General features: G+C 47.4%; 3 protein-coding genes across 3 annotated transcripts; 1 reads left to right on the top strand and 2 right to left on the bottom strand.

Annotated features, from left to right (window-relative positions):
* Window positions 1–1602: 1602 nt before the first annotated feature.
* HIGD2A (HIG1 hypoxia inducible domain family member 2A) lies at window positions 1603–2589 on the bottom strand. Its single transcript, XM_077137707.1, has 2 exons — window positions 2362–2589; window positions 1603–2000 (listed from the first exon to the last, which is right to left on the bottom strand). Exons 1-2 carry the CDS (start codon window positions 2513–2515, stop codon window positions 1834–1836), a joined length of 321 nt encoding a protein of 106 aa, XP_076993822.1. The 5' UTR covers window positions 2516–2589; the 3' UTR covers window positions 1603–1833.
* A 62-nt stretch (window positions 2590–2651) lies between these two features.
* On the top strand, window positions 2652–9685 carry NOP16 (NOP16 nucleolar protein). The gene is made up of 5 exons (XM_077137706.1): window positions 2652–2919; window positions 3011–3119; window positions 5237–5303; window positions 6614–6720; window positions 9266–9685. The coding sequence occupies exons 1-5, from the start codon at window positions 2813–2815 to the stop codon at window positions 9407–9409; spliced, it is 534 nt and encodes a 177-aa protein (XP_076993821.1). The 5' UTR covers window positions 2652–2812; the 3' UTR covers window positions 9410–9685.
* Window positions 9686–10690: 1005 nt separating this feature from the next.
* On the bottom strand, window positions 10691–25236 carry ARL10 (ARF like GTPase 10). Its single transcript, XM_077137703.1, has 4 exons — window positions 25054–25236; window positions 24306–24507; window positions 21320–21495; window positions 10691–19555 (listed from the first exon to the last, which is right to left on the bottom strand). The coding sequence occupies exons 1-4, from the start codon at window positions 25234–25236 to the stop codon at window positions 19382–19384; spliced, it is 735 nt and encodes a 244-aa protein (XP_076993818.1). The 3' UTR covers window positions 10691–19381.
* Window positions 25237–25357: the final 121 nt, after the last annotated feature.

The following is a 25357-nucleotide window of genomic DNA, read 5'->3' as shown; positions in this document are numbered from 1 at the left end:
CAGAATGATTTCACAACTTTGATCCCTTATGATCCTTTAACCAGGCTGTGAGGTAGGGATTCTGTTATTCCCACAGTAAAGCCAAGGACACTGAGGCCCTCAAAGGGCACATGGCTCAAGGCACAAGATAACAAGGCAAGATTAGAGGATCTTGACGGAGGCTTCCTTTAAGCCTGGATGAGAAGCTGGTGAAGGCAGTGTCTGCCAGACCCCCTTCCCCAAAGGAGGCCTGAAAGGACTGGCCAGGATGCTGTGGATGTGGACACCTCTGCACATTTTACCCCCTCCTTCAGCTGTGTCCCCTGTGGATTTAGGATAAACAACTAGTGACCATATTGTAACTTCTCCTTCAGCAGAGATTGCAAACAGGCTATGTTCAAGTTGTGACCTGTGCAGTAGTTGAAAAGGTTTGGCTGACTGCCAACATTTAAAAATTGGAATATTTCCCACCACAGTCTGCATCGGGCTGTCTTATACCCAGGAGACCATGTTTGGGGCAAGAAACATACTTGGCCCTAGTCATAACCTCTTTACTTACAAATGTAGACTGGTTCATGGAACTTGCTCAGGTCTCTAGCCTCTTCTTCCATAACCCTGGAACCCAAAGGGACTATGTTCTTTCCACTACAGGCTTTCTGAGCCTCGGTGTTCTGTTCCAAAAGATGAATCCAGCGCTCAGATGGTCTACATTACTGGAGCCCTCAGGGGATCTCTGGAGGTGGGGGTGGCGAGAGGAAAGAAATACAGAGTGAAGGGAAGATCTCCCTGCCTCTTGTCAGGACCACAGCAGCTCCATGTTTCATCCCACTGAACCAGCAGCAGAACTCATCCCAAAAGAAGAAACAGGGGGAGACCCAGCTGGGACTGCCCCAGACCTCCCCTGCATGGGGCTTACTGAGATTCTGAAGAAAGAGGCACTGAATGCCAGGGTGATCAGTCCTTAAGCAGTTAGTAGGGAATCTCAGGTACAGAGCTGTAGCTACCTCATGACAGAGACTGGCAAGTTTATTCTAGTAAACATCTATGTCAACTGCCCCACAGGTTATATATGGTTGGGGGACACAGGTGGCTAAATGTCAGAGGCTTGCAGGCAAGTTTTGGGAAAACATCAGGGTCTGTGCTCTTTGCTCAAAACAAGATGTGCTTGGTATGGGGAATATTCAAGGTTATAGTAGCCAAAGCTCAGTGTGCTTCCAGGGTGTTACGCGGAGGGGTGCCTGGATGGGGGTGCGAGCAGGAGCAAGGCCAATCCCCGGTCAGGTAGGAGAGGTTATATGTATCACACACCCTGCTTACACTGTTTCATGGCAGATCTCACTAAAGGAAGGTTTTCCTACTGGAAGCTTGAAGACCCCTGGCTAGATCAGTTTTGCACAATTTGTCCACTCATAAGCATCACCCGAGACCCAGTGAACTAGAATGCCAAGCAGATGGACCTGGGAATCTATTTTTAATATGCCCCGAATGGCTATGAGCAGGAAAATTCGTGAATCACTAGGTGAGATAATCTCTTAAGGGCCTCTTCAGTCTGAAGTCTATGTCTCCTCCCAAAAACAAACACCATAAACCATGAAGGTGAACTTGAGAACGAAGTCACCCGACTACAAGTGGATTAGAGTTTATTAAGCAGATGAAGTGGACAAATATACACCACCCAACCTGAACCGAACACGGGATCCCTGAAGGAAAAAAAAATCAGTTATACAATCAGCCACTTCCTCCCCCAGGGGCAAAAAGGCCGTCAGGGGAGGAGAAGCAATAACCGCGCGTGGCCAGTGGTTGCTCTTGGGGCTGGGAAAGATCGCGACCGGGTTTTCAGGGCGGGCAGGGGGCTCAGTGTCCAGACTTCATAGCGGACGCAACCAGACCCACTAAGATGGCTGCGACTGTGAAGCCCTGGGCGGCGATCCGGGTACGCATCATGAGCTGCGAGCGCTGGCTGTGGCCCCGGTGGAAGCAGAAGAGGCCGTACGTGAGGGCGGCCGCCGTGCCCAGGCATCCTAAGGCGGGAACAAGCGGCTAGGGAAGGCCAGCCCCGGCCCCGGAGGCCCACCCCTTTCTGGGCCACCTCCCCCAGGGAGGTGAGCTCTCGAAAGCCGCGTGAGGACAGAGCGGAAGGGGTCCTCCGCGTTCCAGAGGGCGCCCCAGCCAAGCCCCCGGCTCTCCTCGCGCTCAGCTTCCCAAGGCGGCCGCGGCAGGGGCCGCCATCAGGCTCATCCTTCCCAGCCCCGCCCCGTCCCTTCGCCACGTATCTGGTCCGCTCTAATACCGGCTCCCACTGGCGACCCCGGTTCCTCCCCTATTGCATTCCCCACGACATCACTGTCCTCCCCGTCTACAGTTCCTACAGCACCTGCTTACCTATGGGCACCATTGGGTTTTCGCGGGTCTTCCGAAGGAACTTTTCCTTGAAACTTTCCGGAGGGCTGTAGACACTGGGAGTAAAGCCCTCAATGGTGGGGGGTCTCGACGGGTCAAAACCACCCTCCGAACTCACAGGGCCAGGAGCCGCCATGTCGCGGCGAACAGCTGTAGGAGAAAATAGGAACGCGGAGCTCCGCCCCTGATGACGCCAGAAAGAGGCGGGGGAAGCGCATTTGCTGAGCATTGCACGCAGGCGCAACTTTTCGTGGCATTCTGGGAGTCGTAGTAATTTGCATGCGCTCACGAGGCGGAGACTACGTTTCCCAGAAAGCGTGCAAGCCACGCACAGACCGTCCGGGCGCACGCGCGGATCCGCCTGAAAGTTTGCTGCACGAGGTGCTGAGAGCAAGCGCCGCAGAGTTCGAGTGGCTTGTCGTCGTTCACCGCGATGCCCAAGGCTAAGGGCAAGACCCGGAGGCAGAAATACGGTTACAATGTCAACCGGAAGCGGCTGAACCGGAATGCTCGGCGGAAGGGAGCGCCGCGGATCGAGTGGTGAGGGGGCCGGGAGGCAGGCGGGAGACCGGGGGCCAGGCCGGAACGGCGTGCGAGGTGACCGACCCACGATCTCCCTCTCTCCTCGCAGCTCCCACATCCGACATGCCTGGGACCACTCTAAATCGGTGCGGCAGAACTTGGCCGAGATGGGGCTGGCCATGGACCCCAACAAGGCTGTGCCTCTCCGTAAGAGAAAGGTACTGACATGGTAGCTGGCCCGTATGTGAACCTGGCCATTAGCTCATTCACTACGTGTCCGGGTTTGCGACCGCCCCGTGGCCGACTGTGGTTGAGAGTCCCTTCCGACCTCCCATAGTACTTCTTCCTTAGCACACATTTGTACCTGGGTCGGAGCTTCCCTTTACCTCCTCCAGTCATTTTTGCTTTTTTTCCCCTTGAAATTAACCTGATTGGGTCCCTTGTCATCTCAATAGTAATTTCCAGAATTCGTTTTTCTCTCTTAACTTTCCTAATAAGAACTTCCCAGAGTTAAGGTCCTTTGCTGTTGCTTATCCTTTCCCCAGCTCCCCAGGCACCCATCGTCCTTCGCCTGAGGCTCTGTTCTCTTAAGGCCAGCTTTTTTCTTTGCTTTTCTGGACCACCCTTTCTAAAATCACACCCTTTTTCACTCACTAGCCCTTTTCCTGCTTTTTTTTAATGATATGAATATAGATTTTTTTCATTTTTTTAAAAAGAGTTTTGTGTGTTTGTGTGTGGTTTTTTTTTTTTTTTTGTAAGTGCCAAAAAAAACAGTCCGGAATTGAACTGGTCTCTGGCTCCTGGCCAGTGAGAATTCTACCACTAAGCTACCCTTGCTCCTCCCCCTTTGTATCATTTTTAGTTTTAGTCACACATCATACAAGCCACACTAAATGTATAGACATGCTTTCACCACCATACTCTATCTGAAGACATTTCCTTTTCCACAAAGAATCTGTACTCCTTTCCCAATCCCCCCTGCCTGTTGACTTTTAGATTTGGCATAATGCCTTTGTTACATTCAGTGGAGGCATATTACAATGTTACTGTTGATCATAGACCCTAGCTTACATTGATTGTAGTTTTTCCCATATACCATTTGTTTTCAGCACCCAGCAATACTGATGTTCATGCACAGACATTTTTAATTTGTACATTTAATCATCATTATTGTACACTCTAGTCATTCTTAAATTATACTGTCTCAGTCTTAATCCCTCTGTCTTTTCCTTCTGGTTTCATATGTGCCCCCAACCCTTCTCCCTCTATCATACTCACTTCAGTTTCATTCAGTGTTTTATATTATTGTGCTACAATTAGGTAGTATTGTGCTGTCCATTTCTGAATTTTTACACTCAGTCCTGTCACGCAATCAATATTGCTTCAGCACCAATCGCCTAATCTCTGTTCTGTTTCTATCTCCTGATAATCTGTGTTCTTTCTTGACTTCAATTCTCCAAGTTCACTCATTAATGTTAATTCATATCAGTGAGACCGTACGGTATTTGTCCTTTTGTTTCTGGCTAATTTCACTCAGCGTAATGTCCTCCAGGTCCACCCATGTTGTTACATGTTTTGTGACTTTATTCTATCTTACAGCTGCATAATATTCCATCATATATATATATATATACATATGACACACACATACGACAGATTGTTTATCCATTCATCTGTTGTTGGACATTTGGGTTGTTTCTGTCTCTTGGCAATTGTAAATAATGCTGCTATATTGGTGTGCAAATGTCTGTGTTCTTGCCCTCATGGCCTCTGAATAGATACCTAGCAATGGGATTGCTGGATCATATGTCCTGCTTTATTTTAATTCATTTATCTGTGCTTCTCCTCCTCAGCATTTGCTACTTGAACTTGTTCCATTATCTTTAGTCAGGTTTCTTTTTATTCTTTCATGAAAGAGGAAATGGCACTGCTGTTGAACGAACGCTGAGCTATAGCTAAGGACCGTCACATAGGTCTTCCCCATAGAGAAGATAACTAATATCCCCCATGGCTGCAAAAAATGCCTTCTCTGTATATTGTTTCAGTTGATGATTACACTGCTAAGTGAGGTAGGCAAGGAGTGTTACAGCTGTTTTATGGATAGGCACAGGAACATGAACTGCTTGCTCTCATGTATTTTGGGAACCATGGGCTTTAAACCGTTGAAGTCTCAGGGGCAGTGCCTCTCTCTGTAGCCTCATTCTGCCTGACCTTGGGCAGTGATTCTTAGGGGTGGTGCAGTTGTGACAAGATGGACAGGAGCTCCAAAACTGCCTTCCTCTCTGAGGATCGTTTCTTTGTCTATGGGTGTCCTTACAGACTCTGTTTTCTGCAGGCGAATGCCATGGAGGTGGACGTGGAAAGGCCGAAGGAGCTTGTGCGGAAGCCCTATGTGCTGAATGGTGGGTCTGGGCCACCTGCCTCCAGGTCACTGCACTGTCAGGGCTGGAGAAAGCCCTCAGATGCCTCCACTTTACACATGGGGAAACTGAGGTTCAGATGGGAGCAGCAAGCTGGGCCAGGGCTCACAGAGCTAGGACTGTGTCCCCAGCTGGGATGTGCTCAAAAATCGACTGACTAAACTCAAGTGTATTAACTAAGATCAGAGATGTTCGGGGAGGATGTAGCCAAGTATATGAGAGGACAGAAGAGAACCACTGAATCTCAGGCATGTGCTGGGCTTCTCCTGAATTTAAGGTTGAACTGATTCTTTAGAGATTTCATCATCTCATTTAACCTTCCCAGCAGCAAAAGCAATGTGGTATGTATTACGAGTATAGAGGTGGACTATTAAGACAAAGAGCATAAACCCTGCAGAGAAGCAGGGATGCTCTGGAATTCTCCATCCATCCTTATCATCTCCTGTGTGGGCGTGAGTGGGGAAGGAGGTGTTAACAGTTTTCCTGAAGGTGAAATGGTTCAAATGGCCAGACATTTGATTAGAGAATTCCTTTTGTCCCTGTATTAGTGGTTTTCATAAGAATCATTATAACAGGATTGCACTTAAAAAAACATGTTTATTTATTATAGTAAAGGGTAATTTTGACCATATGCAATTTTAGCATGTAACCTCTGATTAAGATTTGACTGTCTCATTTACTCCTTGTTATATTTCCCTAAGGAAGCTCTTATTCTCCCTTGATAGATGAGAAATGGGGAGTATATACACAGGTCACACAGCTATTTCAAAAATGAAGCCATTATCTGGCTCCAGAGCCCGGATTTCTTCCCTGCATGGAGCAGTGAGGTAGCTGTGCCTACCTTCAGGCCCCAGTCTCAGCAGCTCTCCTTTATTCAGTCCTCTTCTATTTCATGTATTGGCATCACACTTCAAAAGAAGAGGTTCTCAACCAGAGAAGTTCAGATCTGTGGGCACACAGTGTATCTAAAGTTCTCTATCTCTAGGACCCAGCACTAAGCAGAAGTTACTAGTTTGATGCCCTCATTTTACCCATCTGAGACCCAGGGACAGGTGACTTGCCTTTCGGGTAGTTCTGACGCTAACAGATGATTATGTTATGGGAGATGAAGCTTAGGTTCCAAGGGGCTGAAAAGAAAGGTTCCAGTGATGAATTTAGAGGTAGGGAGGCCAAGCCCTCTAGATGGCTGGAGTAGCAAGTTGTGCTTGCAGTCAGGCAGAGGAGTAATTGGGGAGCTCAAATAGTGTAGGAGACAACGCCTCATTCCCTGTCTCCTGGCTTCCTCATCGCAGATTTGGAGGTAGAAGCCAGTCTCCCAGAAAAGAAAGGGAATACCTTGTCGCGGGACCTCATTGACTACGTGCGCTACATGGTGGAGAACCATGGGGAGGACTATAAGGTGAGTAGCTCAGGCCTGGCAGGACGACTCCTGGGTCGGCTGGGGAGACCACAGGTGCGGCCCGATCTGTTTGCCTGGCACTTGTTTCCTGAGATCGAGTGGAAAGAAAGACTAGGAAACTGAAATCATTGATAGAAACCTAATGTTAACAGAATGCTTATAGCTGGGATAGATTGGCTTGGGGGTCAGACCCTGCTCACAGATATGTTGTTTTGCTTGCATGGTACTTTAAGAAAATTTTAATTGTAAATCTCATTAGGGGAGATGTCAAATAAAAGTCCATATTATCAGTGTCTTAAAAAAAATTGGAAGATCTAGGTGTGCAAGGGTAGTTGGTAGAATTCTTGCCTGCCATGTGAAAGGCTGGGTTTGATTCCTGGTCCATGTGCTTCCCAAAAAACAAACAAGCAAGCAAAACAAAAATTCAACATATGCTGCTGCAATAATGAAATACTCACATGGAAAAATAATGAAATGTGACACTACTACATAGTATATAAAAAAAGAAAAAAAGGAAAGATCTGGCTACCATGGGCCCCTATGCCCAGATGGGATTAGTTGACTGGACGGGACATGAGCTCCTCGCTGGCCCCAGCTCCTGCCTGGCCCAGTAGACTCTTGGACCTGCCTGGTCCCTAAGGGCATCTGCACCCATTTCCCCAGCCCCTCAGTGCCACCTGCTCTGCTGTGTGTGAGGAATCTTTTTGTTGTTGTTGTTCAAAGAAATTTTTTTTTAATTACCCAGAGAATACCAACAAAGGGAAATAAAAATATGAAGATGAAGATGCCCTGCCCTATCTTTCCCACCCCCGTCCAGATAACATCCCAAGTTCAAGTCTTAGTAACTCTGGTTGACTCTTAAGGAGAAACGTGTACATGGAACAGTTTTCCTCATGGAATCCTCGGGTGAAAGCAGCCTGTGAAGTAGCTCCATTTTTCAGTTGATCAGAAAGTTAGAGGGTTGAGTCTTTAACTTCTTTCATTGGATGTGATTTAATATGTGTCGTGTTGGATAGAAATCTAGACAATCAGTTATACTTGTTGGATTCTTGTACAGGATGTAGGTCTTGTCTCTCCCCATCTCGGTGTCCACTGATGCCATACCTTGGACAGAGAGCTTTAATTTGGCACTACAGTTAGTTTTCTCTTTTGACTTTTTTTTTTTATTAATTTAAAAATTTTTTCTAAAATACCAAAAAACACCAAACAAATGCAAACATTCGTAACTTTTGATCATTCTGTTCTACATATATAATCACAGTATCATCACATAGTTGCATATGCATCATCATGATCATTTCTTAGAACATTTTCATCTATTCAGAAAAAGAAATAAAAAGAAAACAAATTCATACCATACCCCCCACCCTTCCCCTTCACCAATCACCAGCTTTTTACTCTAAATTTATTTTAACATTTGTTCCCCCTATTATTCATCTTTATTCCATATGTTTTACTCATCTTTTGATAAGGTACATAAAAGGAACATCAGACACAAGGTTTTCACAATCACATAGTCACATTGTGAAAGCTATATCATTATACAATCATCTTCAAGAAACATGGCTACTGGAACACAGCTCTACATTTTCAGGCAGTTCCCTCCAGCCTTGCCACTACATCTTGACTAACAAGGTGATATCTATTTAATGCGTAAGAATAACCTCCAGGAAAACCTCTCGACTCTGTTTGGAATCTCTCAGCCATGGACACTTATTTGTCTCATTTCACTCTTACCTCTTTTGGTCGAGGTTTTCTCAATCCCTTGATGCTGAGTCTCAGCTCATTCCAGGATTTCTGTCCCATGTTGCCAGGAAGGTCCACACCCCTGGGAACCATGTCCCATATAGACAGGGGGAGGGTGATGAGTTTGCTTGTTGTGTTGGCTGGAGAGAGAGGCCACATCTGAGCAACAAAAGAGGTTCTCTTGGGAGTGACTCTTAGGTCTAATTTTAAGTAGGCTTGACCTATCCTTTGTGGGGTTAAGTTTCATATGAACAAACCCCAAGATTGGGGGCTCAGCCTATAGCTTTCACTGTCCCCACTGCTTGTGAGAATATCAAGAATTCAACGTGGGGAGGTTGAATTTTCCCCCTTTCTCACCGGGGACTTTGCAAATACTTTTTTATTCACTGTTCAAATCAGTTGGGGATTTATCGGGGCATCACTCTGGACAAACCAACAAAATCTCATGTCCTACTGAAGGTTCCATGTACTTATGGTGTTCAATTAAGCTATCTACATAAGTTATATTAGGAAATGCACTAGTCAAAATACAAATTTTGTAACAAACAAACATTTTTTGCTTTAGTCTCACACATAAGGTAAAATTTTAAAATATTAATTACCATCTATTTTCAGCACCCTGCAGTAATGACATTCCTTTGTTCTTCCTCATGCAAAAACATTTTTTAAGTTTGTACATTTAGTCGTGTGTGAGGAAACTTAACCTCAGAATAGGAAGTGGCTTGCCCACCTCAGGCGGAGCTAGGGTTTGCACTCTTACTTGTCCAGACTTCCTCAAGTGCCCCTTCTCTCTTTTTAGGCTATGGCACGGGATGAGAAGAATTATTATCAAGACACCCCGAAACAGATTCGGAGTAAGATCAATGTCTATAAACGTTTTTACCCGGCAGAATGGCAAGCCTTCACCGATTCTTTGCAGAAGAATAAGATGGAGGTTGAGTGACTGATTCACACACCTGCCGCAGGCTGAGGCTTTTTCCTGAACCAGAGAAGGTGGCGCCAGGGTTTAAGTAAGATGTGTGTGGCTGCAGATGGCCAGACCCCATGGAATCAGTAGTTTACACATACGCACTTCCTTCTCTGGGCAGGGAGAATGGTAAACAGAAGCTCTGATGTAAATTCTTCTGTGGGCTCAGGGAAAAGGCAGAAACTGCTGTTTATGGAAAAGGTGGTTGGTTTGTATGGATACGGTCTGTACATAAAACAAGATTTTATTTAACTGTTGGTTTTGTATTTGGCCTTCCAAGCTTGGAAGCTGCTCCTGAGAAAACCACTTCAACCAGGGGGCCAGGAGGCCGTCCACCCCTTCACCCCTGCCATGCCACATGCCCACCAGAGGTCCAGCCTTCCTCCCCTTCCCCATTTGTGGTTCTGTTGGCCTAGGTTTCCTGCACAGAAGTTCTAACCCTTCTCCAGAAGCCTGCCAGGAGCCCTGGAATACTTGGAAAGGGCCTGCCTTGCCAGTGCTTCCCCTGCCCTCACCTGGAGTCCCACTGCTTGATTCCTGCAGTCCTAGTCCCAGCCTGAGGCTGGCTGGCCCTCAGCTGCCACGTGGTGAGGAGCTGCCGCCTCCAAGTTACCTCCCATTGTTGCTCTTTGGATCGCTTGTGTGGGCTTGGCCTGAAGCAAACCTGAGACCCTCCCGACCTGCCTCCTGGAGCCGTCTGATGGACTGCTGAACATCACTGCGTGCCAAGCACTGACCTCACTGCAGGGCCGTGCCCTGAGGTCTGGCCCTCCTGCTTTGGTGGCATGTGAGGAAATGATGGCAAGGTCACAGGCAGGGGGGTATGGTGGGCACTTGGCATTTTGAGTCTTCTTTTTCCCTAACTATTACTATTCTAGAAACCACCTCATTCCTAAGGCTTTTCCTAGCAGCCCCTATCATCTCTCCTCACCATTTTCAAAGGAGTGTTTGGTCTTTTTGCATAGTTCATTTCATATAAAGCCCTGTAAACTGTGGCTTAATTCTCATCTTACAGATCAGGAAACTGAGACTTGAAAGGTGTCAAAACAGGGTTTGACCCCAACTAACATCATGCCTCTTAACCCTAAAGAATACCTAGGGCTCTGAGACTAAACGTTTCATGCACGAAGTTACTTTCCTGAAACCCATTACCTCTAGAGAGGGGCTTACCTAGACTAGATAAGCCCCGAGACCTAGAGGGGACAGCATCTCCAAGAATATCAGCTAATTCTACCCCCCTATCCTATATTATTGACGTTTTTTTTTTTTAAGTTGAAGTGCTTTTATTTTTGAAATTTTATTCAATAACATGGGAACAGGGCCTGAGAAGACGTACCATCAGCTAGAAGGAAAGACCTGAAACTGGAATGTAACCCATACCAAACTATGAAATCCACAGCTGCTTGTTGGAGTGAGCTTTAGAAATTATTTTTTTGTATATATTTCACAATAAAAAATGTTAAAAAAGTGCAGTCTAAAGCCATGTCTGTCCAACAACTAAGCCTGAGCTCCTTGTGCTAACAGTTCTGACCCCTGAAGGCACTCCATTCCTCCCACACTGTTGAAGTAAGCTGGAAACTGGGCAGGCTGGGAAGATTCCAGAAGCACCCACTCAGTGGACCCAGCCAGCAGTGACTTCCCCTTGCAGCCATGGTGAGCACATCTTTAGAAGCTAGTCAGCAGTGCAGCAAACAAGAGCCTTGGTTATTTGGCCTCATAAATTACATCCTACACATGATGTGAAACAATGTTTCTGCATCTTCAGGCTTTTTATTTTTTTTAACACGAACATTCTTACCATATAATCATTCCATTTGTGGTATATAATCAGTAACTCAGAATATCATCACATAGTTGTCTATTCTCATGATCATTTCTTAGAACACTTGCATCAATTCAGAAAAAAATTTTAAAAAATTCATACATACCATACCTCATACCCCTCCCTCTTATTGACTGCTAGTATTTCCATCTTCCCAACATATTTTAGCTTTTGCTTCCCCTATTTTTTTCTATACCCTGTACCACTCCCGTTCATTGATCACTTGCATTTCAATCTACTAAATTTAACATTTGTTCCCCCTATTATTTATTTTTAATCCATATGTTTTACTCATCTGTCCATAAGGTAGATAAAAGGAGCATCAGACAAGGTTTCACAATCACACAGTCACATTGCAAAAGCTTTATCATTATACAATCATTGTGCTGGTTTGAAAGGATGTATGTCCCCTAGAAAAGCCATGTTTTAATCAAAATCCCATTTCATAAAGGCAGAATAATCCCTATTCAATACTGTATGTTTGGAACTGTAATCAGATCATCTCCCTGGATGATGTGATTTAGTCAAGAGTGGTTGTTAAACTGGATTAAGTGATGACATGTCTCCACCCATTTGGGTGGGTCTTGAGAAGTTTCTGGAGTCCTATAAAAGAAGAAATTTTGAAGAGATTCAGAGAGAGCAAGGAATGCTGCAGCACCACGAAGCAGAGTCCACGAGCCAGTGACCTTTGGCGCTGAAGAAGGAAAATGCCTCCTGGGGAGCTTCATGAAACCGGAAGCCAGGAGAGAAAGCTAGCAGATGACTGTTCACCATGTGCCCTTCCAGATGCGAGAGGACCTCTGACTGTGTTCACCACATGCCTTTCCAGATGAGAGACAAACTCTGACTGTGTTTGCCATGTGCCTTCTCATCTTAGAAAGAAACCCTGAACTTCACTGGCCTTCTTGAACCAAGGTATCTTTCCCTGAATGGATGCCTTTGGACATTTTTATAGACTTGTTTTAATTGGGACATTTTCTCGGCCTTAGAACTTTAAACTAGCAACTTATTAAATTCCCCTTTTTAAAAGCCATTCTGTTTATTATGTTAATGAACTATAATGCTGCTTCTAGTGCCAAACGTGGCATATTTCCATATATGATTCTGCATATAAACTGGTGATAGGTGCTTAGAATGGAAAGCATAGAATTTCACTAGAAGTATATACAACTGCCAGATTATTTGGGGCTGAATCTCTCAAGTTTATAAAAGAACAAGCTTTCCAATGTTGTCACCATATTTAGAATACTAACCAGAAGACTGTGTGGGGCCATCTTTGATCTTTTTTAAAATAGTTTTTTACATTCCTGAGTTACTTTGTCAAATTGAAGATTCAAGCTCCTTTCAGACTCAGAATCAGAGGACAACTTTTATGAAACAATAATAGTCAGTTCTATTAATATACTGGTTTACCTTCTTAGTATCTAGATGGATTACCATACGTCCATGAAATATAGACCTCAAAATCCTACGTTAATGAAACACTGATTCATTGGCTTTAAGATTGTCAGATCTGAGTCTAGAGTTAGGTAAAAGTAAGCACAGCATCTAGTGAGCTTTCTTGAGAGAAAGATTACACAAGTACTACTGTCACAATAGACAATCAGACAGTGGGTTTGAAGTAGGCAGCCTTCTAATCTGTTGGGATCCTGTGGCTTAAAGTATATGAGAATGTGTCTAATAGATCTTCACTGTTTCATAAATGCAGTGGTGAAAATGGATAAAATGACTGAGACAATGTTGAGACCCAGAGGGATCTTTAAACTGAGCTCAAATTAGAGCTACATTTGCTGCCTACGGGTGGAGATAAAGTTTGAATGTCAATGTAGGGCAGAAGTAAGTTTACATGCACAAAAGCAGGTAGAAATCATGTTAGGTAAAATTAAAATTTTAAAAATCTGTGTTAAATGTGTATACTAAGTGATTATTTGTTATACATTATAAATTATGTATATGATGCATTATATTTTACATGAAATATTTTGGTAATTTTTACAGTTTCAAACTTAAGGCTCTGATTTATAACTCTACACCAGTTTTTTTGTATGGGCAAAATGTACATAAAATGTTTAAATTTAGGCCAGGGTGGCTCAGCAGGCAAAGTTCTCACCTGTCATGCTGGAGACCGGGTTCAATTCCCAGTGCTTGCCCATGTAAAATTAAAAAAAATGTTTAAATTCAAGGGCCACTCTTTAACGGTGTGTATTAGTTAGGGTGCTCTAGAGAAACAGAATCAACAGGGAACACTCGCAAATATAAAATTTATAAAAGTGTCTCACGTGATTGCAGGAACGCAGAGTCCAAAATCCGCAGGGCAGGCTTGAAGCCGACAATTCCAATGGAGGGTCTGGATGAACTCCACAGGAGAGGCTCGCCAGCCGAAGCAGGAAGAGAGCCTGTCTCTTCTGAATCCTCCTTAAAAGGCTTCCAGTGATTAGATTGAGCATCATTCATTACAGAAGACATGCCCCTTGGCTGATTACAAATGGAATCAGCTGTGGATGCAGCTGATGTGATCAATAAGTGTTTAGAGTATGTCTATTTTGGATCTATTCTGTTTGGGTACACTGCACTTCTTGGATGTGTAATTTTAAGTCATTCATAAGACTTGGAAAATTTTCAGTGATAATTTCCTCCATTAGTTTTTCTCCTCCTTTTCCCTTCTCTTCTCCTTCTGGGACACCCACATGTATATTCATTCGCTTCATGTTGTCATTCAATTCCCTGAGTCCCTGCTCATATTTTTCCATTCTTTTCCCTATATTTTCTTTTGCTTATCGGATTTCAGATGTCCCATTCTCCGCTACTCCTATCTTCTGCCTCTTAAAATCTAACATTGTAGGTTCCCATTGTTTTTTTTTTTTAATCTCTTCTACTGTGCCTTTCATAAGTTCTGTGATTTGTTTTTTCAGACTTTTGATTTCTGTTTGTTCCTTGCTTTCTTTATATCCTCCCTCAATTCACTGATTTGATTTTTGAGGAGGTTTTCCATGTCTGTTTGAACATTCTGAATTGTTTCAACTCCGGTACCTCATTTAAACTGTTGGTCTACTCCTTCGACTGGACCATATGTTCAATTTTCCTCGTATGATTTGTTATTTTTTGCTGGTGTTTAAGCATTTACTTTCCTTAATTAGTTTATCTGGAGATTTTCACTTTTTTTACCTAGGACTTTCTCGTTGGATGACTTTGTTGTCCATCTGTTGACATTCAGTTCAGCTTATTTTAGACCTCTAGCTTAGGTTTTGTTTAACAGATCAGACTTTTTCAGTTCTTCTTGTTTCTTGCCCTGCCTATAGGTGCTTTTTTTTTTTTTTTCCATAGAAGGTTCTACTTAGGTATTATAGACCCCAGTCACATTTTCCCAGACCAAGCTGGCCTCATCTCAGGAGGAAAGAGTCACCTGCACTAGTTTTCCCTGAGGGTGAGACCCAGCAGGTAGAAAGACTTTCCTATGAAGCTTCTGGACTCAGTGTTTTTCCTATCTTGCCTGGTATGTGGTGCTTGTCTGCCTGTGGGTCCCACAAGCATAAGGTGATGTGGTATCCTTAACTTCAGCAGACTTTCCCTGCTGGGGCATGATTGAGACAGAGGAGAGGTTGTAGGCTGGCTTTAATCACTTCACTTTTCCAGACCCTAGGTCTGAATTATTTGAGGGAGGGATTCCACCTGAGTTGGGCCCTCCACTCTCCTGGGGAAGGCACAGGCTCCATACAAACTCTCAAACAAGCTTAATTTCTGCCTATACCTGGGGCAGGTGGAGCCTGAGAAGCCCTGCAGCTGTATCCAAAGTGGAGTCGAGCCACAGAAACACAGCCACACAAAAAAGGAAAAAAAGCTCCTTTTCAGAGCAGGACCCCAGTTCCTTGGGTTTGCCAATCTACAGCTGAAATTGGTACATTGCTCTGTGTACCTCCAGGTCCTATGTTCCCTTCAGGACCCAAGTACTTTCAAGTACTTTGTGCTGTCCAATCCAAAAAACCTATTTTTGTTGTTCTTTTTTCTTTTTCTGTCAGCCCTGTCCCCTCTGTGCCCGGGCAAAAGCCAGCAACCTCAGCCTTTTCTCAAGGTTCAGCAGAGCAGGGGCCTAATTTTAGTAGTTAAAATTTGTCAGTTCCACAAATGGAGCTTGGTTGTGCTCAGCCCCTGCTGCTGGTAAACTCTCTGGGAAGCAGCCTGTAGGGGAGGGGTGCTGGCCATTGCAGCTTGGGGAACTCACTGCTCTGGGTGGGATTGCAGCTGCTCCAGCTTGTCCAGACTGAGTCTGGTCACTGATGTGGCACCAGCAGTTGTTCTTTACTGTTTCTGGACATTTACTAGCTGCTCTGGAGGACGAACTAAATTCCACACCTCACTAAGCCACGACTCTCATCTTCATGCTTTTGACTGGGTTGTCCCCTTACCTTATTTCTTTACCCAGTTCAGGTGCCAACTCCAGGAAGCCTTCTTGACCACTGTTCCCAGGCTATGTAAGTAACTGATACTTCCCTACCCCTGGCTTCTGTATCATAATGACTTTTTAAAATTAAGCTTGACATCTCCCATCAAACTGCGCTTGAGGGCAGGTACCTTGTGCAGGAATCCAGAGCCTGGCTTGAATCAGGTCCTGGGGAATACTTGTAGAAATGAATGACTGCACGATTCTGTGACCCATGTTCAGACCTCTAACATGGAGGCAGTCAGAATTCCTTGTGCCTACTTCCAACCCTAGCTCTAGCTCCGTCAGTTAAAACTCCTCCCAAGTGCCAGTTAAAGGTCTGGACATCCGCAAAGAAAAGTTAGGCCATGGCTATTGTCCCCTACTACCCTGCCCCAACATGGGCTGAAGGACGAGACTAAGATTTGTCATTTGGCATGCATCAGTCATACTGTATCACAAAGAAATGCTCTGAGACCACACTCCATGGCTGCCCCTCACTGGGACTGAAAACCAGTCACACACTTCACAAAATTTAGAATTCACACCAGTTTTTTTGCATTTATTTTATACCTCAAATGTCCACTGATAATCCCATTTTATGCGGTTTGTCCTTGGCAGGAGCCAAAGAAAAATGGAGGTTCCCCTTTCCATTGCTACTAGAAAGAACTTTGTATTCAAAAGAATTAATCCCAAACTCTGAAAGCATGAGGGCCAGAAAGCAGTTGTGAGAGGGTAGTGTGCTCAGCTATCAGGTCTGATGTCTGGGGCAGCTGCACAAGGATGGATACCACAGGCAAGTTGCAGCGGTTGGTCTGAAATGCTGCCAGTGCCTACCTAAACTAGGCATCAGAACAGGATGTTTTCTAAATTCAAATGGAGATATTTTCTGGAGAATGTGGTGCTTCACTGAGGCAGATAGGCAAGAGCTGTAAGGTTCCATCAGCAACTCTGTAGAACCCTGTGAGGCCTGGATGAACTAATTCACCACCTCCTCCAGTCCTTATGGCTGAATACCACTGTTTTAGCTTCAAAATTGCAGGTCTGGGCTCCACAATTTACCAGAGTAGCTTCTTGGATGGGCAGCCAGTCTGAGGTGGTGGTCCCAGGACCACCTGAGGGCAACCTCAGGAGCCCTCTTGCCCGGATGGTCCACACGTTTCAGCTCTGGGCCAGGACGGCCTCTCACGAGCATGGCAACAGGTCAAAGAGTGGAAAATCAGAAGTCATGGCTTCTTTTAAGTAACTTTTAGGAACCAAAGCCCTCCTCTATGCCCCAGTGCCAAGGTGAATGGTCCAGGCTCAAGTTTAACAGGTAAGCAGATTGTGGTGGCTTCCCTTTTGTGGCAGGAGTGGATACTTTACACAGTCAGTGCCCACCCATGCTTTGTGATCCACAGCCTTGCTCCAGCCCTCGGCATCAAAACATGAGTGCTCCCCAGACATTAAACCCCCTGTTCCCAAGCTCAGGATGGGAACTGCTTGGGCAGCGGGATGAACGCTACCACCCAAACTGGAACAGGGACCTCACTTTGAGTTGAGCAGCTCCAGGTAACTGAGCGAATACAGCAGGTGATCTGGGCTCCTGAATCAGAAAGTAACATTCAGTAACATTCAGAAGGTCAAACAGCTCCTAGGATCTGTCCATTTTGCAAAGGGTCGCTGGTAAAAGTATCTCAAGTAGACATAATTAAACCCTTTATTCCTCAAATTCCTTCCACCCACCAAGGGCTTAAAACTTAGACTACAGAATGGTATGCATCTGACCAAACGCAGGTCTTAATTAGGAAAAAGGGTCCCCCTTAACAATCAATGCTGGTTCCAAAGGTAGCTAGGAACAAGGTGTAGTTAACGAACAAAGAAGCAAAATGTCTCACCTTTTCCATGACAAGTGAACAGCTGCTGGCAAAATGTCAAAGAATTCCTTAAAATTGTTAAGTAAAAGCAGATAATTTCCTAATGCCACAGGGACTTCTATGGAATATAACCACAACCCGAGAGCACCACAGGCCACTCTTCCAATTCTCATGCTTCTCACTTCTGGAGCTCCCCACCCGCCTCCTTTCTTACCAGGACCCTGGCCAGACGATGGAACTACAGCATACCGAGTACATGGCAAACGAAACAAAGGCACATAATCGCTATTTTCAACTGAAAAGGAAACTGAACTGGATGTTTCTTCTAAGAAAAAAATTCCATCTGTGGTGGCTGGTTATTCAGTGGCCCCTGACAAACAAAGCCTCCTCCCCTTTGCCTGCACTAAAAACAAGTGTCAATACAGAGATGGCCTTCCCACTGCCTGGTCACTGAGGTACAGGAGAATCATGGAATGTGCGCTGAAGAGTATTTTAGAAATTATGTCTTTCTTCACTTTCGCTGGGAAAGAAAAGGGTCCAGAAAAGCTGTGATATACATAAGGCCCTCCGTGGGCTGGTCTGCTCATTCCCCGTGCAAAGACTTTTCTTTTATCTGGATTCATGCGGTGGAAATTTTCTCTCCCAGAGTCACTGTTACCTGCACAGAAGGGGTTTGCATCCCTTCAACATAGCGGGTCAACTGAAGGTTAAGTTCACTGTGGGTCAATCTGAAGTTTTATGATTTCAACTATGGACTCAAAGGGGGTGGTGGGGCAATCTACAGCTTTGTCTCCATTGACTTCTGTAAATTATGACTGTCATTCATGATTCCAGCTGTTTTCCTATAAGTTCCAAAATTTCTATGACCGTCATTTGGGATTTGATAACAGCACCTAGAAACAGAGCCCTGAGCTTTGGCCTGTTCCTTTTATAAATAAATAAACAAACAAACACAATTCAGTTCTGAAGCCCACACCCAACTCCTGCGGTCAGTCATCTTCTCATGGACACAGACTCCTTCCTTTCCCAGACTTATGTAAACAAGGGCATGGGCACAGTTAAGTGCAGGAGCAGCAGCTTCTGTCTTCAGATTAGGAAAAAAACCCAACCTTTGGTTTTTCTCACTGGTGGTAAATGCCACTTATTCTGTTGTCAAAAGAGGCTGGCAGGCCAGACCTTGGCACAGGGAGAAGCAGGGAGGTCTTCGGAAAGCTCCTTGCTAGATCTCCAGGTTTGTTCTGGCACTTATCTCCAGGGCTGGGAAATGCATCTCCAAAAGAACAGATCGTGGAAATCACCACCTTTCATGAATCACAGCCCAGAGTGGAGAGGCAAAGAGACCGCACAAGGCCACAAGCAAGTTAGGGAGAGCTGGGGCCGGGACACGAGGCAGGACTGGGAGGCGTGGGCTCACTGGGGGCTACCTAGAACCTGCCCACATGAGAAGGGCACAAAGTCACCAGGAGGGAACAGGCTCGACTAGGAGACCTTGACGCTCCTGGGGTACTTATTGTGAACTACAGTTGGGGAGAGGACTGAGCATCTCACTGTACAGGTAAGAGAAGGGGGTGTCTTCAAAGGGAAACGTGGGACCCCCATTTCAGCCTGGAATGGACCAGACATGACCTCCAACCCTCTGCCTTACCCACCTCCCTGCTTGAGCATCAGTGGCTTCACCAGGAAGGCTTCTGTGCAGTTGCTGGTCCTGCCCATACCCTATTCTTGAGAGGGCAAGGAGGCGAGATGGGAAGGGCTGCCACATGGTTCCTGCCCTAGGCCTGGGCTGGTGATTAAGACGCAGGGGCAGCAGACTGCAGTTCCCTGGGCTGGGCAGTGGGCAGGTGGGTTCCAGCTTAGGAAAGAAGTTCCAAGAGTAACCTCCAGATGTGCACGGTGCCGGGTTCGTCAAAGCCAGGTCCTGCAGGAGCAACACTGGCCGCCAGGAGGAAGATCTCCCGCTGGGTGTCGACAGCCTGTAGGCCCAGTTCCCGCTGTAGCTCCATCACGCTCATTGCCCCATTCAGGTCCTGGGGTGGGACAGAGAAGCTGGTCAGGACAGAGTTGATGATGTTTCCCAACACACTCCCACCCTCGGCATCCATGAAGTAAACTGTTCTTTGCTCCTCCAGGGAACACTGGGGCCCATGTCCCCACAAGCAGGCCCTGGATCCCTCAGTCTATTTTTTTTTTGCATGGGCAGGCACTGGGAATCGAACCCGGGTCTCCAGCATGGCAGGTGAGAACTCTGCCTGCTGAGCCATGTGGCCCACCCTCAGCCTAATCTTGATACTCTCTCCCTCATCTGACTCTCCTTTGTACCCACCTCTTTTCATCCTGTCATCAGCCACTCTATTAAGAACAGTATTTCCTCTCTCTCAGTCTCTGTGACAGGTACTTATGTGCCTAGTCTTATTTAATCCTAACAGTCTACCCTTAGCGACAAGGAAACTAGCTCAAGGAAATAATGGTAAGTGGTAGAGGTGGGTTTCAAACTCAGGTTGGCTTGAAGACAAAGTTGATTCTTACAGGAATCCCAGCTCAGTTTCCTAAACCCGTCAGTGGAGAGGTCTCACGATGAATCACTTCCTAGACAAGGGCCTTACCTCTCTAGACTCCTAGAAAACTGGATGGCGGGGGGGGGAAAAAGAAGCCGTAAAGAGCAGGGCTGGTGATGCACATTTTACATTTCAGTATACGCCCAAGAATAAAAGGACTCTTCTTAGAGCAATTCATAGAATGCTTAGGTGGTGCCTCCCACAGGTTCAAAACCGATAGTTTACAAATAGGGTAATTCACTGGCCAAACTATGTCTTCTGAGATGCAAAGTGGGCATTATTAATAATTATGCCAGAATAGGCATAAATAGGGACTGTCCCAGGCAGACCAGGACATACCCATCGCTCCCTTTATAAATGACTATCATGTATTTCCTAACAGGCAGAAAAACCTGAAGTCAAAGATGTATAGCTTCTCTCCAAGCCAGGCTGGAAACATGTCCCAAGACTCTCAAGAGACACATGGCCATAGCCATGGGAGAGATGACACGGCTCTGCACCGGAGTAGTTTCACCTGATATTGAGCTTGGCACCTATGGTTTGTGATGCTGAGGGCTGTGGGCAGCAGGGAGAGGTACCATATAGTGGTTAAGGGGAGGAACTTCAAGGGAGATCCAATCTCAAGTTTTGGTTTTTCCACATACTCGTTGTAACTTTCAGCAACATCTCCAGGCCTCAATATCTGCAAACTGGGGATAGCAGTGCAGGGTATGATGGGGTTCTTGTGGATGGAAGTGAGATCATAGCCATGTGCTCAGCACTTCTATTTCTCATCACTTCCCAGCTTTAGTTCCCTGGTCAAGCCAGAAGTCACAGGGCATAAACAGAGTGGAAAAGGCACACGTTTTGGAATTAGACATCCCAATTTACAAGCTCTGCAACCTTGTGGAGATTACAAAATTCTCTGAGCTTTAGCTTCCCAGTCTGTAAAATGGGAATGGTATCCCAAACCTAGTAGGGTCAACAGAAGCATAATATGAAATACCATCCAATACTACACCTGGCAGACAGGTGCTCAATAATGATTTTTCTCATCTTTCTAAGGCGACAGATGAAAAGGGAAGCAAAAGCAAAAAAGCAGAGGTCCAGGATTAGGAAAGGTGGGGGACAATATCTCAGCCAAACTCTCTAGGCCGCAGGATGAGGACTGAATCCCTCTGTATTGCTCTCTGTCCTGCTCAGGCACCTGCAGGGAGAGGCCCGGTTAGCCTGAATCAGCTTCCCTGCGGCCCTCACCTGTTTGTTGGCCACCACGACGACAGGCAGGTCAGGGTCCTTATTCAGCAGCTTGTGCAGCTCCTGTCGGGCCCAGGGCAGCCGCAGGCGGTCAGCAGAGTCCACCATGAACACCAGCACATCTACCTCGTTCACAAACTCCTTCCAGTAGAAGCGCAGGTTTTGGCTGCCGCCGACTACGCAGAGGACAGGGGCCAGCTCAGAGCCTCCCTGGCCCTTGGCCCTCCACATACAGCCCCAAGCCACCCTGTCCCAGCTTCCCAAAGTGCCACCAGCCATGGGCAAGGAAAAGACCACAGGTTCCAAAGCCAGGCAGATCTGGATTTAGCTCTAGTTCTGCCAGCTAAGTCCCCCTTGGGCAAGTCACTGCCTTTAAGTATTGGTCTCCTCCTCACTGAACTTACCTAAAAGGTTGCAGTGAAACCCAACGGAACCAAATACAAAGCAGCTTTCATAGGTCTAACATATGGCAGGTGCTCAATAAATGGTCCTCCTTAGTTCTCTTTCCTGGGCTGCCTTCCCTCCTGCCAATTATTAGCTTCTTCTAGGTCAGTGATGGCCAGGATAGAAGCTGGGAATCCCAATGCCTAGAAAAGACTGGACCCCCTCCTCTGCCAGGGCACAGCCCACCAGTTGGTCATCCCATTCACTTTCCTTGGTAATGCCACACTCCATCCTGCCACCACATGGTGGCCCACATAAATGCCTTCCCGTTCCACTCTGCCCCTCTGTACATTCCCCACTGGTCACCCTGCATGGCAGTATTTCTTGTTGCTCTTTTGATACCTGTGGACTCTCAGCTCTTTGAGAGTTAAAGCCGTTTACCTCTGGACCCCCCCCAAAGCCTCAGCACAATGCCTGGCACATAGCAGGCACTCAACAAGTATTTACTGAGTGCTTACTAGGTGCCAAGCACTGATCTGGGTGCTGGGGTTACAGGGGTGAGAGCAAGGCAGGCAAGGTTCCTGCTCTCAAGAAACTCCCTCCCTAATCTGTTTGGATATGGCAATAACAGAAAAGAAGGAAATAAAGCACAAAAAGTGAAAGTGGCTGGGAGGTGTCTTTGGATTGGGTGGTCTGAGAAGGTCTCCCCGAGAAGGTCACATGCGAGCTGAGTCTGGGATGAAGGGGAGCCAGCCAAGGGAACAGCATGGCAGTCAGATAGAAGAACAAGCTCAAGTTAAACAGAAAGAAGGTCAGGGTGGCCGAGGCACCACCAGAGACAGAGGGGGATACATAGCCACCAGGGCTTTGTAGGCCACAGTGAGGTGATGAGGGGAGTCTCTTAAGGATTTTATGCAAGGCAGACATGACCTGATGTGGGTTTCTGAAAGATCCCCCTGGCTGACACTGGGGACAGAAGTGGAAGCAGGAAGACCAGCGAGGAGGGTGTTGCAGTATTGAGATAGTGGTGACTTGGACCAAGGAGGCAGGTCGGGTAGAGGCGGGGAAAAGTAGACAAGCTCAGAATCTGCGGGAGCAGATATACGAGGTAGAAGGAAGGGAAGAGTTATCAATGAGTATTGAATTCATTCATTCAATTATAAAATACCCAAAAAAGGGCCCAGCAGAGAATGGGCAGATATTGTGGAGAGACAAAAGTGAAGGGACTATTGCATACGAGAAGCTTCAGGACCTGGTTGGGATATCTGGGTTTGAATCCAGGCTGAGTGACCCTGCTAAGCCTGGGTTGTTACCATCAGACTATCAGGTAACACAAAAACACTAATCTCCTCCTCCCGGGGTTGGAGGGCAGGGATGGTTTCTGTCTCTCTGTCAGACTGAGAAGGCTTCCAATAGAGAATCCCCACTTCACCGGATGTGCCAGGGGAAGCTTCTGGTGAAAGGAACAGAATCCCAAGTGAATATCAATGTTTGCTACACTCGGAGAGCAAAGCCACAGCCAGGCCAGCAGGAGAATGCCACAAACCAGACGTGCCAGGCCAGTTCAGGCTAACCAGGCCCTCAGAGCTCCAGCCCACTAACTGGCAATTAACCAAGTCCAGCCGGTGTTTATAGTCTTGAGTCTTGTGGAAGGCAGAAGGTCCACCTGTCCCTCCCCACCAAGCCTGTGCCTCCCATTACCTTCTGCTATCCTCTTCTAGGAGGCCAAGAAGCCCTGAGGTTAAGGGCAGGGGCTGCTCAGCCACCCCCTAGCCACTCATTCAACCAGCTCTCCAAGGTGCCTGCCTGGAGCTGGGCCCTAGGGCTTAGAGATGGACCAGATCATCTCATCCATCTCTTCAGCTGTGCCCGAAGTGCCCATGGCCTAGTGGTAAGTGGCAAACACTGAAGTAGAAGGAGAGTCCGGAAGAAGAGCCCTTAACCTAGCCAGGAGTCAGGAGGAGCTTCACAGCACATCAAGCTTGCACTAAATTTCAAGGGATAAGCAGCAATTTACCAAGGAGGAAGGGCTTTCCAGGCTGAGGGAACAGTGCACGTAAAGGACATGAGATAAGAAAGAAAACAGCAAGCAACCGTCAGAAACAAGCAACGCAGCATGGTGCTCAAACAACAAGGGCTTAGAACCAGCCTGCATTTGAAGACTGGTTCCAGCCATTAGCAGTGGTGTGACTTTGGCTCAGTTATTTAATGGGCTGGGTATCAGCTTTTTCCTGTATATGATGAAGGTAAAAACCGTCTCTAGTTTTATGGGGTTCTGATGATTTCGAGGTTTACCACAGCACAGGGTAAACCTTAGCTGTTAGTATCTCAGTGTTAGGGGGGTGGGCTTCAACAGGGGTGGGGGACAGGCCACCAGGTGGGAAGTGTTCATCACCAATACCCCTAAATGCCAAGACTGTCCTGTGTTCAGAGAAGTGTGGGAAAGTTTTCATACAGGGGAATGGCCTGCTGAGATATGCTATTTAAAGCCACACCCATGCACTTTGAAGCCACACCCAGGGCAAAGAGTCCCGGCCTAGGGCTGACAGAAGCTCTGGAGGAAGAATAGGGAGGGGGGGTGGGGGGGGGGGTGTCTGCTCACTCTCTAGCAGGTCCACCTCGAAGTCTTTGGTGGGCAGCCGCACGGAGTTGAAGCCCCAGGTGGGGATGTGGCCTTCCAGAGGCGGCTTCCCCGACAGCACGCGGAGGAACGTGCTTTTCCCAGAGCCATCCAGCCCCAACACCAGCACCTCGCGCTGCTCCAGCTCCTCCAGCGCCGGCTCCTCGTCCTCCTCGTCCTCGGGCTGCAGGGCAGAGGTCAGGCTGCGACCGGCAAACTCCCGCCTGACCCTTCCAAGGGGGCGACCGAAAACACCAAAAGTCCATCCCCGCCCTCCACCCGCCACGGGGCGGGTCAGGAATGTTCTAGGAAGGGGCCAGCACGGCGGATGGAGTCCTGAATTTCAACTCCCACTCTTCCTGCTTTCCCTTGAGTGGCCTCTGGCAAATCCCTTCCCCTCCCCGAGCCTCTGCGTCCTCCGATTTCGAAACCCCACGCCCTGGGACTGCTGGAACAACCAAATCGGGCTACAGTGCTGCTCGGCCGCGGGGACCTGGAAGGCGGGGACGTACTGCGCAGGCGCGAGGCCCGGGAGCCCCGAGACAGCTCCCGGGCTCGGGTGCCAGAAGCTACGGCCACGCGGGAAGCCCCGCGCTGCCACACACCCCTAAACACGCCCACTCGTGCCTCGGTGCCCACACTCAGCGACTGCCTGCCGCGTGCCCACACGCGCGGGGCTGCGGAGGCCAAGGCCCCGTCCCAGACGCCCCCGGCCCTCCGCAACACTCACGTCCCACTCGTCCCACTCGGGGAGGCGGGCAGGCTCCGCGCCCCACCAGGCCTCGCCCCGCTCCCAGCGCCGCTCCCGGCCGCGGCCGCAGTAGGCCTTCCAGAGGATGAAGAGGACCGAGCCGAGCACGGCCGCGGCGCCGCCCAGCGCCAGCACCAAGGGGCCCAGCGGCCGCGGCGCCATGGGACCGGGCGAGGGCCGAGGGGCGCGGGTGCGAGCGGCGCCACTCCAGCCCGCCCGCCGAAGATGGCCCCTCTGCGCCTGCCGCGGCCGCGCCCACCCACCCAGACCCGGCCCCGCACTA

Source organism: Tamandua tetradactyla, chromosome 20 (assembly GCF_023851605.1).
Source record: "Tamandua tetradactyla isolate mTamTet1 chromosome 20, mTamTet1.pri, whole genome shotgun sequence".
Lineage (NCBI taxonomy): Eukaryota > Metazoa > Chordata > Mammalia > Pilosa > Myrmecophagidae > Tamandua > Tamandua tetradactyla.
The sequence above is the reverse complement of the archived record's forward strand: the minus strand, read 5'-3'. Positions and strand labels throughout refer to the sequence as shown.